This window comes from Leucopleurus acutus (genome assembly GCF_964270905.1).
Source record: "Leucopleurus acutus genome assembly, chromosome: 10".
Taxonomy (NCBI): domain Eukaryota; kingdom Metazoa; phylum Chordata; class Mammalia; order Artiodactyla; family Delphinidae; genus Leucopleurus; species Leucopleurus acutus.
The window spans coordinates 67,899,556-67,913,478 of record NC_139153.1 but is presented as its reverse complement, the minus strand read 5'-3'; the positions used below and the strand labels follow the sequence as shown (position 1 = coordinate 67,913,478).

The following is a 13,923-nucleotide window of genomic DNA, read 5'->3' as shown; positions in this document are numbered from 1 at the left end:
TGAGGGGTATGAGAAATAATGCCAGCAGCGGGGCGCATAGTAGACACTTAATCAAAGGCCGTTAAGGGTGGGGTGGGTGTGAATCTAGCTTTCAGCTGATCTCTGGTCACACAAGACCCCACCTGGGGAAGTGCTGGTTCTGGCTGGGAGAGAATGTGTGGGAAGGAGGTCAGTGGAGGGGCCCCCACCCAGCTCCCCACTTCTACCCCTCAGGCACCTGTGTCCCGGGGCCAGGGCAGGTCCTAGCCTGGCAAGATTTCCTCCAGTCCCTGCTGGACAGCTTGTTCTTCAGGGAGCTCAGATACCTCCTGCTGATCGTCCTGGGCCCGGAGTCCACGGCCTCCTCCACGGTGGGCTTATCCCATGGCCCTGTGGGTGAAGGAGGCCTGCACCCAGGGTGGTGATGCCCAGCCTCCAGGCCGTGGACTCCGGGTGCTGCTCCCGGGGTCCTGAGGAGAAGACAGCAGACCTGAGGGTTTCCAGCCTGTAGAGTAGGGAGAAGAATAGCACCTCTCTGGTGGGGATTTGGGGGCAATTAATGCAAATCACAGATGTTCACTGGCCTCTGAGTACCTGGTGCACAGGAAGAACTCACTGAGACTTCTACTTCCCTCCCCAACACCTCTCTTGGAGGGAACTCCAGTCTTCAAAATGAGTCAGTGTAGACTGTGTCTTGTTTTCCGGGGAACAACACACTTCCTTGTTTAAAATGCAGCTAGGAACCCTTCTTTTTGCACATAGAGGGTTTTAAGTGCCCTCCCAGATCACCTCGCCTGTGGACCTCACCCCTGGTTTTAAGTCTCTGTAAGCAGGAAATCCCCTAAAATCCTAGTAACTGATATATCGAGGGAAGGTGGGAGCCATGGAACACTCTAAAGGGAGGGCAGAGCTGATAAGGCTGGGGCTTTTCAGTGTGAGCTACGCCCTGCACACCTCTAGTGGTGGGAAAAGCCAGCCTGGGATCAGTTTCCCTCTCCCTCCAGGGATGAGCTTTTGTAGTGTGGCTTTGTTATCCTATCTATTGGATTTGTAGGCCAGTTAAGTTCTTTAGATAACAGAGGCCACCATCAAGGGATATATCCAACGACTTGGGCTGGGACCCATTCCCTTTGGTGTGGAAGGGCTTGTGGTGACAGCACAGGGTGGGCACCCTTATAAGAAAGGCAGGCTGGGGAATGGAGGACCAGACAGGTACAAAATCTTCAAAACTCTGTGAGAAAGTTTCTCATTACCCCTATTCTGCAGCTAGGAAAAGAGAGGATCTTGCAGCAAGAGGGGGGCAGAGGTGGGATTCAGATCAGGCAGGCTGGCTCCCGAGCCTGAGCCTTAAACTGCCCCTCCACATGTGAGTCAAGGAGAAACGGGTGCAGAGAGTCAACATGACCTGCCCCACGTCACACCCTGGCTGGTGGCAGAGAGAGGATTGGGACCCAGTCCCCCATGGCTCCTCTCTGGAACTCCAGGGCACCACGGTTCCTCAGCGCACTGGTCTGGTCTGCAGCTCACGGAATTAGCTGAGTCTCAGGCTTTCTGTTCTACATTTGGTTTCAGCTTCTGCATTTCTCCCCAAGTGCCCAGGCCAGCTTCTGTTTCCTCTTCACCCCTCAGTTTCAGATCAGTTAAGGCACTGAAAGGAAGTGCCTCACAAGAAAGCTCAGGCCAAGGCAACTGGCATGGGTCCCCTCACACAGTAAGAGGTGACTCTCATCCTCCCGACAAGACCTCCTCTGACCCCATCTGGTCTGAGGGCTGCCTCCTCCTGCTAGAAGTGCTGCCTAGGCAGAGCACACATGCTGAGGGTCTCCACTGGGCACGCCTGGCGTGTTGAGTGGGGTGGTGGTCCAGGAAGGTGCTGCCTAGAGCTGTCCTCGGTGCTGAACAGAACGTGCCCGGCAAAGTCCTCTGGGAGAGGCAGGGTCAGGTCACCCGCTCAGGAAGCTGAACTGCCCTTCTAGGTCCACGTCTATGCTGCCTCCACCATGAAGCCCACAGGAGGCTTTGCCTGCTCTGAGTACACTCAGCAGAGCGTCAAGGCCCCTCCCAGGATATCTATTGTCCATGACCTGGCATCATGGTCATTCCATGAGCTTAGCACCAAAGACAGAAGTCCTCTGGGCAGGGATCATTCTTTAGGCTCCTGCATCTGATACAGTTCCTGTGCGATGCTGTGCTGTGCCACCCACACCCCCTCAGCACTGAGGCACTCTTCCCCTAGCTTCTGGTGGTATGGTGGCTGACAGGTTATTGACTGGGTCCCTCCCTGGGAATTGCCCTCTCCGGAAGAGAGCTACCTCATCTAAGGTCAAGTCCACATCCAATGACTAGTCCATGTGAGGGTACAAAGACCTAGCCCTTTGCCTCATCTAGAACAGCCTGAAAGGCCTCCAGCTCCAGAGCTCTCTGGGACGGGCTGCAGCCTCTGTGGCAAGTGCTCGGCAGTTCAACCTCTCCCTGTGCCCAAAGCTGCCTCCCTCACCCACACAGGTATTGTTCCCAAAAGCCTCCCCAGCAAATTTCCTGAAGCAAATCTCTACCCCGGATTCTATTTCCAGAGAACCCTACTTACAACAGTCACAATCCCTAACACAGTCCTGGGCTTAAGAAACGCCTGCAGAATGGATTAATGTCACATACAGACACACAGTGACCTCTACACATCCGGTTCAGGCTTTTCCCTTCAGATGGAAGCCCCTGCATTGCTCCTTGCCCATGAACTTAAAGCACTTAAAGCCTCCCCACCTCTCTGTGCCTCCCCTTTCTCATCTGTAAGATGGGTATAGAGATGGAACCTACCCCTAATAGGCTGTTAGATGATTAAATGAAATAAGTAGCAAACGCACTTAGAACAGTACCCTATAGGTAGGCTGACCACATATCCCAGTTTGCCTGTGACAGTCTCAACCTTTCCTATTGTCCCCTCCCTCCCACCAAAAAAATTTAATGGCATTCAGTTTCCATTGTGTCCTGGTCTGAATGATAAATTGTATGGTTATCCTACTCATAGGGAGTAAGCACTTGATAAGTATTAGCTATTATTTCTGCTGGAGAGACAACGGGTGGAGTTCTGCAGCCCAAACACGGCATCTGGTCCACCCACGCTCACTCATAATTACACACACGTCTGGACTCTCCCCAACACATCAACACACATGCTCTCACCCCTGCGCAGGCCTGGTGCCCCAACAACACTCCCATGCTCCAAGGAACCCACGGCCGAGGGACGTGGGCACTGCCCAGACAGGAGGAGGTGTGCAGGACAGGGCCCAGAGAGAGAACTGCTCACTGTGAGGGTCCAAGGTGGCCCCAGCCCTGCTCCTTAGCCTGGAGACTGGGAGGGTCTGGGCTGCCCAAGGGCCCAGGGGTGGGCAGAGGAGCTCGAGGGAGACTGCCAGTTGGCCAAGGTGACCCTTCCCACCTCCACTACCCCGTACCTGCTATTCTCAAACGCAGTCACCAGACTGGACACAGATGACAGCTTCTCCTTACTCGCCCCCTCCATCCTGCAGGCCTCCAAGGTGGTCCTCAGCTACCCCTGAAGCAGGGAGAGAGGTCTCCAACCAGCACACTCAGCCACCCCCACCTGGGGTCACAGGTGTGCTAAGGCATCCTGGAGTCCCGTTTTTCCTGAGGCCTCAGCAGGCCTGCTCCCTGCTTCAGAGTGAGGAAAGAGGAAGTGGTCCCAGAGCCACAGCCTTGAAGGGGAAAGGCGGGTGCTCCCTACAGAGGGAGGAGCCTGCTTGGGCCCCACCCCACCCCCACGGGGCCTGACCTTTCACTCCTGTAGACCCCCTGTGCCAGAAGCCACCCCAAGAGGGCAACGGGGGCCTAGGGGGAGTTTCTGGAACTGGGCTCTTGGCCTGAGACGCTCCCCACTCTGGCCAACCACACCTTCTCACAAGGTCCAGTGGATTTTATTTGGTCCTCTCTCTACAACTTCTTTTCTGCATCTGACCCTGCTCACCACTGTAAGAAAACAGCTTTTTAAATTAAAAATAAATCACAAACCTATTAGGGGCTGGCAGAGAAGAGTAATATGGTGTTCCCACCTCCCCACTGGGGTTCTCTCGTTTTAATAACTGATGTCTCCACCTTCTTGCCCCAAGGGAAGGTAACTTCCTCCCTGAAACTCTGATGATAATAATAACTAACACAAACTCTTTTCAGTGGTTTAGAAATATTTTCTCATTTAATGCCACAGCAACCTTATGGGGTGGGCCCTATTACGATCCCCATTTTACAGAAGAAAAAACTGAGGATCAGAGGGTTTAAGTAACTTGCCCAAAGTCACCTAGTAAGAACGCAAAAAGAAGTCAGATTTCTAAAGCGAAGGTCAGTTTCCTACAATTCCAGCAAAGATTTGGTTGGGAGCCTGGATGATCACATTCTTGATGCTCCATCCTCAGGCTTCCCTATTCCTAGCACACTGGGTGGTCTCTGCCTGATGCCTCCTTTTACCACTTGGTCTCCCAGCACTTCCAGAACAATGATAACTGCTTCTGTTCCCCTTATTCAAGCTTCACAGGCCCTTCAGGGCTCTCCCACTGGGTTCTGGTCTCGCTTGCCCTGAGCCGGGGCCCTCCATTGAGACTGGTCTTTGTCCTGGAGGGTAGGGACTGAGCCTCAGTCATCTTGGTACCCGAAGCACCTGGCACAGCTTCACGCTCCAGTGCCTGTGAAATACTGGGGCCTCACACACCCAAAAGCCTCACTCCCTCAGAGCTCTGCCTGAGCAATTTCTTCCAGCAGATGCCTGGCTTCTCCCCCCAACCCTAAATCACAATAATCCTCCTCACTTTTTGTTTATACTTTTTGTTATGGAGAATTTAGAACATATGCAAAAGTAGAATAATACGATGCATCCCCATGAACTCATAACCCAGACCCAACAAACAACCATAAGCTCATGGTCAGCCTGGCTCCATCTATAGTCACATTCACTTCCCCTTCCCAGACCATTCTGAAGCAAATCAGATGATTTCACCCACAAATATTTTGGTGCATATCTAAAAAATAAGGAGGCTTCCCTCGTGGCACAGTGGTTAAGAATCCGCCTGCCAATGCAGGGGACACGGGTTCAAGCCCTGGTCCAGGAAGATCCCACATGCCGCGGAGCAACTAAGTCCGTGCGCCACAACTACTGAGCCTGCGCTCTAGAGCCCACGAGCCACAACTTCTGAAGCCCGCGTGCCTAGAGCCCGTGCTCTGCAACAAGAGAAGCCACCGCAATGAGAAGCCCGCACACCACAACGAAGAGTAGCTCCCGCTTACCGCGACTAAAGAAAGCCCGTGCACAGCAACAAAGACCCAACGCAGCCAAAAATAAAATTAATTAATTAATTAATTAAAAAAATTTTAAATGCACATGCACTTTGATCCAGCGTTCTCATTTCTTCCTGTTGCCTATACAAATATATTTCTTCCTGTGTGCAAAAATGTTAGGTCTACAAAGTATTCAGTGTAGCCTTGGTTATGATAGCACATAAATTGGCAGCAACTTAAACGTTACATGAATTTACGGTACGTTTATACAGTAGAGCCATTACACAGTATGAAATTTTTTTTTTTTTTTTTGGTGGTACGTGGGCCTCTCACTGTTGTGGCCTCTCCCGTTGCGGAGCACAGGCTCCGGACGCGCAGGCTCAGCGGCCACGGCTCACGGGCTCAGCCGCTCCGTGGCATGTGGGATCTTCCCGGATCAGGGCACGAATACGTGTCCCCTGCATCGGCAGGCGGACTCTCAACCACTGCGCCACCAAGGAAGCCCCACAGTATGAAATTTTATGCACTAATCTGACATGATTTTAAAGATAAAGTAGAAAAAAGAAAAATAAGATGCAGAACAACATTATACGCTACCATTTATATTTTACAGAAAAAAAAAGGAAGGTAGTTTTGTACATACATTTGTGTGTTGTCTGTAGAATATCTCCAAAAAGATATGATAGGAGCTAGGAAAAAGGATTGCCCTCCTGAGTGTAAACTGGAGGCTGGGATGGAAAGGAGACCCAATGCAGCCAAAAATAAATAAATTAAATAAATAAATAAATAAATAAAAAATAAGGAAATATATATACTCCTGTGTGCAAAAATGTACACATAATGTACATATAATGTACTGTGTACATATCACAGTACACATAATGCCAATATTATTCTATACATGCATACATATATATTATACATGTTATATACATGTATGTGTATATATGTGAAACACTTTACCATTATCATACCCCAAGAGATATTTAGCAGTAATTCCTCAATATAATCAAATACCTAGTCAGCAAAGTGCCAATGCTTCATAAATGTCATCTGCTATGAACTGAATTGTGTCCCTCCGAATTCATATATTGAAGCCCTAATCTCCATTGTGGCTGAATTTGGAAAGAGGGCCTTTAGGAGGTAATTAAGGCTAAATGAGGTCATGAGAGTGAGGCCCTAATCTGATAGGGTTGGTGGCCTTATAAGACGGGCAAGAGATCTCTCTCTCCACACCACCCCCCAACACACACCCCTGCACACTCCAAGGAACGGGCACCTGAGACTAAGTGGCCGTCTACAAGCTAGGAAGAGAGTCCTCACCAGAAACAGAACCCTGCCACACCTTGATCAGGGACTTCAAGCCTCCAGGACTGTGAGAAATAAATTTCTGTTGTTTTTAAGCTTCCCAGTCTATGGTATTTTGTTATGGCAGCCTGAGCAGACTAACCGATCACCATTTTTTTAAAAAATCAGGATCCAAATAAGGTCCACATGTTACAATGGGCTGTTCTGTCTATTAACTCCCTTTTCATCCACAGGTTCAACTTGTTCTTTCCGTTTTCCCACACAATATGGCTATGAGGACACTGGGTTCCTGGCCCTACAGGCCCCACAGTCTGCTGACTGCAGAGCTGGCCCCTGGATTGCCTGTCAATGTGATTAGATCTAGGGGCTCGATCGGATTCGTCTTTAAATGCCACTTCTTCCTGGATTCTTCCCAAGTCTGGGGAGACCTCCCTCCTTCGTGCTCCTCTCTCCTCCACTGCAGGGCCCAGTTTTCTCCTCTGCCTCCCACCAGACTGTACGCTAGCTCCCGGCTTGCAGGGCCCAGGTGCCCATGCTTCCTGGCTGGTCCCCAGCCAAGCCCAGTGTCCTGCACCCAGTGGGGCCTCAGAAGGCATGCAGGATGGACAAACATCACACCCTGAGCCCAGAGGCTTATCTCACCCCTCAGCTGCCAGCGCCTTGGGCTTCCAGAGCAGCATCTGGACCTGCCCCTCACAGAGGTAGGGAGAGTGGGTAGGGGCACCAGCAGGAGTCCACACTAAATGCCCAACTCCAAACATGGCACAGGCACCATCAGAGCTACATCTGCCCAAGAAGGAGGGCCAAGATGCCCACACCCAAAAAATGTCTTCCAGGGCTCTGCTTCCCTGGTCCTCCCACCTCCCTGACCTCGGCCCTCACAGTTCTGCCAGCCTTTCTGCTTGACTTGCTTCTCGCCTGTAGGCACCACCCAAGGCTCAGCTTCTGGTTCCCTCATTTACACACAGCCTCTTCCACTCAATTCAGAATCTATCTCAGGGTTCCACAGGCATCTCTTCCTGTCTCCCATCCCAACCTGAATATGCCCAACACCTTCAGCACATCACCAGGGGCATGTCCCACCTTCGCTTCCAACTCAACACACAGTCTCGAAAATCAGCACTGTTATCCCACAGAAGGAATCCCAAATTCCTTGGAGTGCTGCCAAGACCCCCTGGTTTGGCTCTGATCAACTTCCCAGCCATTTCTTCCTTATACACGTGGAGGTCTGGGTTGGGACCTTGAGTGGTAGCTCTGGGCTGTGTCAGCTGAGCTAAGCTGAACCACAGTTCCAGACTTCCCTTTCCTGCAAGCTGACCATGGTGGCAGGGGCGGACGCAGCAGCCGTGCTTGCTCCTGTGGTTGGTGCAGGGCTCCTGCGGTGTTGCAGTTCACGCGTGTTGATGCAGATCCGTGGGTTCTCTGCCGACCTCCTTCAGCTTGTCTAGTCCTAGGCCGGGTATGTGTTTAGCTCCAGGACAAAGGGTGCCAACTTCTTCTGCAGGTCACTTGTGTCACCGAAGTTGTCTCAGCGTGGCTGCCTGTTCATCCTCCAGAGTCCCAGCCTTTCCTCAATGGTTCAGTTCCTTCTTGTTCTCCCCAATTTCACATCCATCTTCCCTTCCTCACTGCCTGCCATGAGGATTTTAGACTCAGAAGCATCAATTCTTTAAGTAGCTGCCCCATTGCATAAGGTCAAATCCCATATTCTGTATCACTTCTGGTTGTTCTGCTTCTCTCATCAAATCTGACCTAAACTCCTTGGGCCAGTAACTGAACTTCACTTTCTTCATCTGTGAAATGGGGATAATTACAGTGCCAATCTCCTATGGTTGTTGTGAAGATTAAATAATACCATGTGTAAGGGTTTAGAGTAAGGCCTGGTACAGAGAAGGTGCTCAGTGAATGTTATTCCCGACAGAAGACCTTTCTATGGCTCCCCTGCACCCCCCCCCCGACCAATCAGTTCCTTTTGCCTGGAATGTCTCCACCCTGTCAACAGCTTATTTACTTCCTCCAGGAAGCCTTCCTTGATATCTACCGTTGGCATTCCTTTCCCTCCTCAGAGACCTGGTGTTCTTCTCTGTTTACTTGGATCTCTTCTGCCCCATTCATTAAGTCATGCATTCAGTTGGCAAGTATTTCTTGAGCATCTACTATGTGTCAGCCCTATGGTAGAGGTTATGGATTAAACACTGTCCCCTGCCCCTTAGCTAATAGTCTAAGGAGGAAGATGGGCCTGTTAACAACTGAAATACAATGTGGGAAATGCTTTGAACAGGGAAGCTGTGAACACCCAAAGAAGGGGCACTGAAGTCTGCAGAGAGCAGAGGGTGCTATCAAGGAAGTCTTCCTAGCAGAGGCAGCCTGAAGGATGAAGGATGAGTAAACTCTCCAGGTTGAGAAGGTGGGAAAAGGCATTCAAAGCAGAAGGAAGTGGTGTGGGCTTGAGAGACCAGGGAGAGACTAGGAATAAGGCCAGGGAGTCCAGCACATTAGAGTGTCTAGGGACTGGGGAATGGCAGGACATGGGCTGAGGGGCCCCAGGAGCCTGTCCCTGGCAGGCTTTGTCTGCTGAGCTGAGGTGCTTTCACATGAACTGAATTTTATTTATGCAGAGTAGGCCATGATTCAATGGTCGTGAACACATCTCTGAGTGGTGGCGTCCATTTCAGGGCTTTTGGGGTCCTTGGCATAGATAAGCCTCATGCTTTCTCTTCTCTTAGTTCTGCTTTCAAGCCTTAAGGAGGATGGAAGAGCTCAGTTCCTGCAGCCCAGACAGAGGGAAAGAGGGAGGGATGCCCAAGAAGGAACTGTAGGGCTGGGCAGTCACATGGCAGACAAGCTGGCTGGCTGGCAAGAAAGCTCTGCCCTGGGATGCAAATGGGGCTCTGTGTGCAGACTAGGGGCACCCAAAGGGCCTCTCACTGGCAGCCCTGGGGCAGCAGAGGGCATTTAGGGGCTGCCAGGGAGGAAATGTCAACGTTTGGGACCTGGATGGTGTGTGTGTGTGTGTGTGTGTGTGTGTGTGTGTGTGTGTGTGTGTGTGTGTGTGTGAGTGAGAGAGAGAGAGAGAGACATATGAGTGATCTCCAGGGGTGTGTGAGGGTGTGGCTTTTTCAGGGGAGAGTGAGGACTCCCCAGAGGAGCATGTATCCCCAGTGAGCCAAGGCCCAGAGAGGACAGGCTGGCTTGTTCCCTGGGACCCCCTTACCCCCAGCCTGGCCTGCAGCCTTAGCCTAACATAGCACCTGCCAAGAACTTAATGGCCTGTGACAGACAGGCCTGTGAGTGAGGGATGACGCGGATCCAGGGGAGATGCCGGCAGCTGGCTGAAACCTGCTCCAGTGTCTGGTGCAGCCCTTGCCGCTCCTCCCCTCGCAGCCTCCCCCTCCCCCTCAGTCTTCTAGCCCCTAGGAGGCTCGAGGCTTGGGGAGGCCCTGACCGGGTTGGGGGTGTGGGCTGTCTGGGTAGTCACGCGATGAGCAGAGGCCACACCACCAGTGCCAGTGGAGGGGTGGGCTTTCCTCAGCAGTCCCTGGCTTGGAGGAGGAGAGATGAAAAAAGCTCGCCTCCCTCATAGGCTAGTCTCCTCTGTCCCCTCCTCCAAACAGCCAGCATTTTCCCGTTCAGTCTGGCATTTATCTTCCTGTCTTGGGAGAGCTTGGTGCTGCCGGCGGCCCATCAGCAGGCCTGGGTGCCGGGCTCAGGCAGCCCTGCTTCCTGCTGCTCACCTTCCCAGGAAGCTTCCCGTATTTCCCCTTCTGTGTGCCCCCTGCCCCTTTGTGCTCTGGGTGTTCCTAATTTGTACTGTCAGTCCGTGGGGTGTGACTATTCAGAGCCCATTAGCGCCTTGAGGAACACAGGGCGGCAAAATCAAGCTCCCTCCTCGTGAGCCAGGGGAGGGGCCGTTCTGGGGTGCAGAGGCCTGAAAGACAAGACAGCAAACGCACCAGTCCTGACGAGGGTGGCCAGGGGGACGTCAGTGAGGAACATAAACAACTCTTTCTTCTTCTTCGGCGTGCGAATGATCTAGTTTCAGACTTGGTACTCTCAGGGATTGTGGCAGGCCCTGGCCCCGTCCTGCTATTCAAGAAGGCCTCAAGGTCACCAGAAGCTGGCCTCAGGTGGGACCTAGGGTGGTGTCCTGGGAAAGCCGGAATGAGGAGCCAGCCAGGTGGGCGAAGCAGCAGCAGGGCTGGCCTAACAGGGAACACGCAGGAGGCCGAGCTACGCCCACACCCCCGGAACGGGGACCGGGCAGGGAGGCGCCAGATGGGAGCCAGCAAGGGAAGGCCCAAGCCCAGGAATGGTGCTAGGCGGCGGCTTCTCAGAGCACACGGCCAGCAGGTGGGGCCTCACACCCTAGGTCAGGCTCCTTTTATCTTCAAACAGCTGTGGGCCTTTCTTGAGGCCTGCTGGAGAAACATGAGCGGCTTGGAGAGAATCGACAGGTTTCGAGGGGAGAAAGAACAGATTGTTTCCGCACAGCCAGCTGCCCTGCCCACCGGTGACCTTTCTCCCATGAGCACTTCCCCGCCTGAGCTACTGCTGCCCATCTCCCCACACGCCAGCAGGAGTTATTCTCCACTCGCCGGAGATCCACCATCAGCGCATCTTCTCTGTCGCAGAGCTCCTCTTTTGCATACTTCTGGGAGAACTGTTACATAACAAACCACTAAAATCCATTTCTCCCATCAAAGAGCTGCATGATTCCTTCTTTCTTCCCACCAGGATTCTCGCTTCATTCTTTCCTTTCAGCAAACAGCCCCAGTGCTAGGAACGTGAGGGAATGTGACAAATGACACTCTTAAAATCGTGCCAGAGGCTGTAGACTTTACAAGACCCTGAGGGGACAGGACCTTGGCTTATGTGTCTCTGTGTCCCAGAAGTTAGCACAGTGCCTGCCACATAGCAGGCCCTCCACAAATCTTTCCTGAATAGGGAGTAGGACACTCTGAGCATGTAGGAAGGGGTCGTGGAAGAGTGTAGGGCTCTCTTTCCTCCATCGTCTGCCCTCCACCTTGACCAGGTTCCAACAAGCCCCAGCCCTGTCCCGCCTCCTCCCCCAAGCCCCAGCCCCTCAGGGTGACACATACATACACCCTGCAGTTTTCCACCCATCTCAGGGTTCAGTGACCCCCCCCATCACAGTCCCAGTCCCCCATAGGGCAAATCAGAAAGAAAGCTGACTGAATGTCCGTGACTCTAGCCTCAGTTTCCCCACACTTTTCAAGGGCCACCTTTGTCTGGTCTACATTAGGGATCTCTCCAATTTATGTGTCGTTGGGTGTCATAGCCAAGTCCACAGACAATGGCCTACAAGGCCCAACTCCCTGACCTCAATTCCACCACTATCCCCCCCTCACTCTGCTCTAGGGACTTGACCTCCTCTCTGCCCTCCAACCTACCAGACAGACTCTCACCTCAGGGTCTTTGCATGTGTCATTCCTTCGATCTAGAACTCTCTTCTGCCATATACCTGCCTGGCTCACCCTCTCGCCTCCTTTAAATCTTTGCTTAAGTGTTAGCTTCTCACCAAGGGCTTTCCTCACCCCCATATACTCCCCAAATTGTAATACCACTACATATTTCCAGTCCCCCTCCTCTGCTTTATTTTTCTCACTTATCTCTCTTATATACTGATTTCTTTATTATGTTTATTGTCTCCCCCATTAGAATGCCAGCTCCATGAAGCAGGCATTTTTGTCTATTTTGCTTACTGCTATATCCCCAGTAACTGCAACAATGCTTGGCACATAGTAGGTGCTCAATAAATATTGGTTGAAGGACTCAAGGGGCATTTTTACTTTCTGTCCCTTCTGAACTCTCACAGGGCACCCAGCTTCACTGCGAGCCAAAGTTCATTCTGCCTCTAGTCCCTGCTGGAACCCTGGCCCTAGTCTTCTGAACGAGATGCAACTTCTACCTGGTCCCCAGAAGCGGTGGGGGTGAGCAAGCCACACCTCTCTCACTGTCCTGCCCCTTTCTTATAGGAAGGACTGGGAACTTCAACCTGAGGAGGAAAGAGAACTTAAGCTGGATGCTACATGTGACTCTTCCTTTGGTCCAAGGAAAAAGCACCTTTAACTGGTGCCTTCATTAAAAAAAACAAAAACAAAAACAAAAAATCCAAAAAACATATTGGGATCATCTGTAGAGCTTCCCTAAAACATTTTGATTTCCAGACTCTATCCCCAGAGATTCTTAGTCAACTGTCTAGGCTGAGTTTTTTTTTTTTTAAACTCCTTTAGTGATTCTAATGTTCAGCGAGAATTGGGAATCAGGGGTCCAGGCAATGCCCTGGCCAGGTTCTGTTGTCCGTTGGTGTCTCAAGAGCACCCAGAGTGAACGTGAGTACCCTAAGATGCCAAGTCTGTTTCCTCCAACTGGGAGGATTGTAGCTGTGCATGGATATTCTTCAGCTCACCCAGCAGGTAACAGTCTACACACACACACACACACACACACACACACACACACACACACTGTTCTACCAGAAACCAAACTAATTCTTAGAGACTACGCAATCTAAACCAGGATTTAGAAACTCAAATTCCAACTAGAGCCATGTAGGCAAACCCCTGGTTGCAGCAGGTGTGTTGTTGAGATGCAGAGATGGGTGGAGAATCCATGCCCTTCTCACGGGGGGCAGCTTTTATCCTGTTACAACCTGTTCTTGTCAGGAGGGAGTGCAGGCCCTCTGGTACTGGATTTTTTTTTTTTAACATCTTTATTGGGGTATAATTGCTTTACAATGGTGTGTTAGTTTCTGCTTTATAACAAAGTGAATCAGTTATACATATACTTATGTTCCCATATCTCTTCCCTCTTGTGTCTCCCTGGTACAGGATTTTGCTCTTTGTTCTCCCCAAGAGAATTCAGGAATTTTAAACGAAACAACCCATATTTTCACTTGAAAATCCAAATGCTGCCAGCAGATTGCTAACCCCAGTTATACAGCTGCTGAACTGCCATATCTTGCAAGGCTGACCCCTCTTACAACGGGGTTGTATTTACACGACCACTTGAGAGCAGTGTCCCTTCCTTCCTGCCATCCTTCACGTTCAAGCTAATAGGAAATGGCTGCTCACCTCAGAGCCTCACACCGCTTAACAGCTGCTCCCTCAGCTCCGCCAAGACTCCCCGGAAGCTTTGCAATAAAGGCTTGCCGCAGGGGTGTGCTGGAGCTGGCTCCTACTGGCTTGCGAAAGTCAACTGTACCCATTTCTTCCCAAGTCTGTGCTCAGTGACATCTCACTAGCAGCATGAAATCAGCCATGGTGAGAATATTTACATTACGTGAATCAGCAAGTGCTACGAATCAGGGCTTTTCTTTTCCTAGAAAGCCAGTTA

The 13,923-nt window shown here is 51.4% G+C and overlaps 1 protein-coding gene across 1 annotated transcript in view; it reads right to left on the bottom strand.

Annotated features, from left to right (window-relative positions):
* FGD2 (FYVE, RhoGEF and PH domain containing 2) overlaps positions 1 to 13,923 on the bottom strand; it is a 39,458-nt gene that overhangs the window by 24,719 nt on the left and 816 nt on the right. The window contains exons 2-3 of the mRNA XM_082849031.1: positions 3,432 to 3,532; positions 218 to 449 (exon numbers count right to left, since the gene is read on the bottom strand). Coding sequence (XP_082705157.1) covers positions 218 to 449; positions 3,432 to 3,499 — 300 coding nt within the window. The 5' untranslated portion in view covers positions 3,500 to 3,532. The remainder of the gene's footprint in view (positions 1 to 217; positions 450 to 3,431; positions 3,533 to 13,923) is intronic.